A 6,754-nucleotide genomic window follows, 5' to 3' on the forward strand; every position below is an offset into this window, starting at 1 on the left:
ACAAACTGTAACACTAAAAGTATTTTACAAATTGAAGTAGCTTCAAAAAAGAGTTTGATATTTTCATTCAAATTGAATAAACTTTTCATTGTCAATAAAGACTTGGAAGAATTATTTTCAACTCACACCAACTTGTAAACTTCAACTTGTACTGTCAACTACACTATTTTTTCAATGTTAAATTATTAATTACCTTTCCTATCTAATGCACTACTTATCAACTGTTACTTTTTAACCGCTTTAACCAAACACGGAATTAGAAACAGAAAAGAACACTCACTATTGTTAGTGACGAAAAATCTAATATACAATTAAATAATCTATTGTTACATTACAAAAGATTGATAATTTACTTTATGGTTACGTTAGAAAACACGGAGTTTTGAGAAAGTCGAGTGTAATTAATTCTAATTACTTTCGTATGAGTTAATTTTAAAATTTCGTTGTTAATATTTTGAATGTTAATTTGCATAAACTATTTGGGGTATTAATAACTGGAACAAATAGTTACCGTTAGTGGTTTTATGTAGTTTTTATGTACTTTAAACAACAAGATACGAATCAGAATCAATTAAAAAGTAAGTAGTATTAACGTTTACAACTTTCTAAAATTTTAAGTATTACAAAATCACAAGAAAATAATATGTAATATAATTAGATAAATATTTATTATATTATTTATCTTGTAAGCATATCTTTAATGTATTGTGGAGTTTATTACGGTTTTTTCAGGTACAATTGCGACGACGAAAATAGATCACACAAAAATAATAATTGACCGAGTTTCGTTCTATTAGGATTTAGATACCGCGAACGTAGCGTAGTCGACGTGTAACATAATCATTCAATTTGTACATACGGTGGCTGTACCATCAAATCACATTAAACACGTGTTAACACAAATTCTGTAATACTCACGCATTATACTTTATTATGACGGTTTTCTGTTTACTTATATATCTTGTAAAGTGTTCCCAATTGTTTATTGCTTTTTTCGTTGCACAATTTGATATTATTATAACACTATAACCTAAATAACACTTTTTCACTGCGCTAGTCCAATTTCTGATTCCGCGTACCTACTTCGTGGCGTAAATGGCGACCGTTGTGAACTTCGTGCAGATTTGTTCTACGATAATAAACTAACTTCGTAATATCGAAAATGCCGGTTATGTTTATTTTTTGCGATGAACTAAAAATAAGTACTTAAAATATTACTTTATTGAGAGAATCATGCTCTTGTAAATTTAGTTAGGCCAAAATAACGTCAAAATGAGAAAGATGATATTCTACTTTCGAATAGTGCACTTATCTGTACTTATAGATTTTATAATAACATTCATTTCATTATTACAAATAAATTCAAAAAGAACTGTGTATTAAATTAAATTAAAAAAATATTATTAGATAATGCAAACTACTATAATAATTTTAATTGATTTGTAATGTGATCTTTACTTTATTGATAAGAAATCCTAATTAATGTTTTTTTTTACTCTAAAAACTTTGATTACATATCACATTTTTAACTCGCACTAAAGACGTGCGTAATCAATTTAGAAATTAATTAATTATAATTATTAAATATTCATCATTTCACTAATGTCTAAGGAAAAGTATGCGTAAATCAGTATTTTATGTCAATTGTAAACTGTCAGAAATGGATTTTATTTGTATAATGATTGAAACTGCCTACATTATAGAAAAAAATCTTTATTTATATTCTATAACTTTTGTATGTTGACTTTAGTTAAAACAAAGTATTTTAAAATATATGTTATAAAAAGCATTTAATTATGAATCATCATATTAATATTTTAAGACAATTTGTAAAAAACTAAAAAATAATGACACCAATTTAAGAACGTAAGTATATTTTTAAACCGGTATTTTACCAATTTGTTTATTTATTAATTGATGATTTTTCGTAAATAAGTATATTACTAAGCTGTTTTGCTTATATTTTATTCCTAAACATATAGAAACAGTAATGTTATAGAGGGAAGTATTAATTTGTCTTAATAATTGAACACTAGCTGCACCTCGCGGTTACTGCTGTTTCTTTTCCGATTCCGCGAAAATGTTGGAATAAAAAGTAGCCTATGCGTTCTTCTGGATCTCCAGCTATCTACGTACCAAGTTTCATTACAATTAGTTGAGGGGTTTTTATGTAAAAGAGTACCAAACATCTATCCTCATAAACTTTCGCATTTTCAATATTAGTAGAATTACTGTTGTTAAAGTGATTATAATTATTAAAAAACTATGAGAAAGCTGCTTTAGCTGTGTGTCTGGGTCTTCGTAGAAATAATACAATCTAAGATATAAAATTCTCGTGTTGCAGTGTTTGTTGCAAAATTCCTACGAAACGGCTGGACCGATTTTCGTGTGCATATCGGGTAGATCTGAGAATCGGCCAACACATATTTTTCATACCCTTAAGTTACAGGGGGGGGGGGTGTAGGGGGGTTAATAATATATATGGCAAAACAATGTTTGCTGGGTCAGCTAGTTTACTATATAGTCATAATAATTGTTAGTTATCGAAGCAAAAAAACCAACTTCAATTTCCATCAACAAGTAAAAAAAATAGTAAGTCGTATGCATACAGTTTAACTTCACAAGCTCAAATTTAAAGTAAAGCACATGACATTAGCTTACAATAATAAAGTATAATCAAAATCAGTACACTAAGTAAAAAGTTATGAGGTAAAACACATAAAATATACAGTCGAATTGAGGACCTACTCCTTGTTTTGAAGTCAGTTAAAAAATGAATAACATTAGTGAATTCCTTTATTATTTCAGAAATATCACCAAACACCATGGACTATGTTTGCGATTACTGCAGTCGGTCATTCACTCGAAAGTACAATCTGCAGACACACATAGAGAACTGTCACCTCAACTCGTCATGCTATTGTGATATATGTGATCAAAGATTCGGCAGCCCGGCGGGGCTCCAGCTTCATCTGTCAAGAGGACACAATCGATTTGGACAAGGATTTCCAGAATGCGATCTATGTGGTAGAATCTTTACAAGAAAACAGAATATCACATCGCACATGATAACAGTTCATTTACAAGGCAGTAGGCAAGATATACGCTGCAATTTGTGCAATAAGACCTTCACGACGGATCGTAACTTGAAACGACATATAAATCAACTTCATAACCCTAACATTGAGTACCCGACTTGTGACGACTGTCACAAAGTCTTCAAAGGAAAACACTCTTTGATAGCGCATATACATTCAGCGCATAGTTCAGTTTTTAAAGGCGTTTGCAAGTGCAACTTGTGCGGTAAGGTTTACACGAATAATAGGAATTTGAAGAGACATGTGGAGATGAATCATGGGGAAAGGGGTGAGTTCAAGTGTGAGGTGTGTCCTAAAGTGTACACTTCGAATCAGAGCTTACGGCGTCACGCTAGAAGTCATAGTGGGTATAATTATTCTCAATTTAATTGTGATTTCTGTTCTAAAACGTTTGTCGGTAAAGAGAATCTTGACAGCCACATGTTGTTTTGTCATAGGGAGAATTCAAGTTCGAACGAATTTGAAGGTAGATCAAGCCTCTTCGAATGTGAATTTTGTAATAACGCATACGATTTTGAAACTAGACTAAGGTTTCACATAAAAACAGATCACTCGTTCCAAGATTTCTATAACTATTGCAAGAAGTCATTGATGAAGACAAGGACGTCGGAAAAATCGAGGAAACAGAAATTTTTGTTCTTTAATTGTGAATATTGCATCAACGCTTTCGCTACCGTCTACGATTTGAAAGACCACATGAGATCGAACCACGATAAGGAGTACAATTTGTCGACGTGCAACGTATGCTTCAGCAAATTCTTTAGTAAAGAAACGTTGGTCGAGCACAAAAAGATATGTATACCGCCGGAGAACGTTAACTCTTGCAGCCACTGCGACAAATTATTTACGGACATTTCAAGCCTTATCTTTCATACAAAAATCTTTCATCCTCAAGCGCAAGTCGCCGATTCTAACATAACATCTAGTTACATTGAAGAATCATTAGAAGCATCCTTCAAATGCCTGCACTGCGATAGGGTATACTATAGCGACAGATCACTTAAACACCACGTCAAATTGAAACACTCGACTGACGAGGCGGTCGAGTGCCAATACTGCGGAAAAATTTGCAATAACAAATACTATCTGGCATCGCATATAAAAATCGTCCATACTAATGATTCCTGGTCGAAATGCGATTACTGCGATAAGCAATTCAAATCGAAGAGAAACATACGGCGTCATATCGAATACACACACTTGGGCATGCAGAGATACAAGTGCATCGAATGCGAAACATTGTTCAAGGAAAAACGGAGCTTACGTAAGCATGTCAGGACGAAACATCCAAATTCGACAGCGTTCCCTCAATGCCATATCTGTCAAAAACGCTTCGAATCGGCGAAATCTTGCAAAATACATCTAAAACTACTTCACTCGTTCAATATGAACACACACCCATGCGATCTGTGCTCGGTTTCATTTACATCGATAGAATCGCTAAACATACATTTGTCGACAAAGCATTTAGCTGAGGACGAAATTTACAAATGCGAAGATTGTAATATGGTTTTTAAAGGGCAAGAAAGTTTCGACCAACATAATGAAAATTACCACGTGAACATACCGACATTAAAACAGAACTCTCTACCCCGTTGCATTATATGCATGAAAGATTTTAGTACTCGAAAAACACTAAAGAGACATATAAAAAAGTTCCATTGTGAGTTTAATGTCGATGAATTAGCTATATACGGTTCCAAGAAGAGAATATTCCACGTAGATTGTGTGGACTGTCTCAAAAATTTCAACGATGAGTTTTATTTTAATGCCTACCAAAAGTTGAAGCATATTCGAGATTCAATAATATTCAAATGTGAAACGTGCACGAAATCATATTCCTGTTTGGAGTACGCCATAATGAGATATAAGCAAACTTTTGATGTGTCCAAAAGTAAGTTATATTTGAGCGAGCTCTGTACAGCTGAAATGAGCGATGCTGAAGGAGATTCTAATGAAAGAATGGAACCGGAGAGTACGACGAGTGACATAAAACTAGAATCTCAAGACCAAGTCATATCTGAGTATTATATTAAGATGGAACCTTTGTCGCCATGAAGCTGAAACAAACACATCACTACTAAATTGTAATTGTCATATTGTGAGTTAATTTTCGAAAGTGGCAAACTCCAAATGTAATTATTTTTTTTAACAAAAAGTTTCTAATGCTTTTACTGAATATTGAAACCAATTTATTTAATTTCAATCCAAGTTTGTATAATGTGATTTTCTTGAAGATAAATTTCGTTTGTCTTTAAGAAATACCTAATAGGTACAAATTAATTTCGTTTCAATTACCGCCTTTGGTGGAATTGTGGAAAAATGGATATGGTTTGTTTGGAAAATTATCTCCTGAATTGTGTTACTGACAATTTCGATTATATGTAGTTGATTTTTTAGTGTTGCCATCTTCAACGGCCAAAAATAAAATTTTATTCAGCAGCCATACCATAATTGACTTGAATGCCATTCAATATAAATTGCTTTAATAAAACGATAAATTGTCAATCATTCAAAAAATGGCAATTACAATCGATAGCCTATACAAGTGAAGTCAATAAACTAAACCACATGGAGTACATACTGTTTCTAAGTCTGTCAAACAGAAGCAGTATTTTAGACATTTAGTAGAATTTTTAGTATATCTTATTGTCTTTTTTTTAAGTAAATTAAGATATCTGATCCGGTTGTTATCATCATCAGACACCTGATAGCTATATTTACACATAGTAGGCAATATGCTAACCTGCAGTGTAGCAGTATGGTAGATTAAGCTTCGAACCTTCTACACAAAGAAAGAGGTCTATCTCCAGTAATGGAATGAAACAGGCTGAACATGATAGTTTTGTATATGCATGATAACCTAATCATTGTTATATGCGTAGCTCCAGTGTACTGTCCTAAGGAATGTATTTACTGACATTGGGTACTCCCGAACGACGGTATTAAATTAGATTTTTTTTAAGTTATACTTCTTTTGGCCTGTTAGGGAAAAATGATGAGAGTAAATGTTTACGATGATCGCGTACACCGTCACAAACAATCAACATCTAAAGTTAGCTAGTCGACGAAGAAGTTAGCAACGTGAAGTTAGCTAGCCAATAAAGTATAAATTCTTACGTGCGTACATAAGTACACACACACTTTTTGTATTCATTGTTGTCAGGATAAGATGTGAAAAAAAAGCGATATATTTACTGTCTGCTAGTAGATTACATTTCATATCACGGATAATTTTGTTTAACTTGTACTATGGTTATAAATTATAATCAAATAATTAAGACTGACTGTATGTTAAGGAATGTATTTAAATATTTAATATTAAATGTATGTACTCTCATACTCCTAGCGTTTTAAATATTGTATAGATTTAAGCTTACTCGCCTAAACTGTATAGATTTTTAACGATAATAAACACATGTTATTCAAGCTATAGAATAATCATTTGAAACATTTTTAATATCATATCAAAAATCGACCGTTCCAGGGGGTTCGAACCTACATCTCCGACCGTGTCGGTGTTCTAGCCAATTAAGCTATGGAACGATGTGCCCACTAGATCGAAATTTTTGATATGATGATCTTATATTCGGTTCTCAGCGACTAATAAATAATACGAATGACATTTGAAATTGTAATTATTTTGAAAATTGTTA

General features: G+C 32.4%; 1 protein-coding gene across 1 annotated transcript; it reads left to right on the forward strand.

The window, feature by feature from the left end:
• Positions 1-1,618: 1,618 nt before the first annotated feature.
• On the forward strand, positions 1,619-6,527 carry LOC123666019 (zinc finger protein 845-like). Its single transcript, XM_045600231.1, has 2 exons — positions 1,619-1,622; positions 2,809-6,527. The coding sequence occupies exons 1-2, from the start codon at positions 1,619-1,621 to the stop codon at positions 5,154-5,156; spliced, it is 2,352 nt and encodes a 783-aa protein (XP_045456187.1). The 3' UTR covers positions 5,157-6,527.
• The last annotated feature ends 227 nt before the right edge of the window (positions 6,528-6,754 follow it).

This window comes from Melitaea cinxia, chromosome 25 (genome assembly GCF_905220565.1).
Source record: "Melitaea cinxia chromosome 25, ilMelCinx1.1, whole genome shotgun sequence".
In the NCBI taxonomy this organism is placed as follows: Eukaryota; Metazoa; Arthropoda; class Insecta; order Lepidoptera; family Nymphalidae; genus Melitaea; species Melitaea cinxia.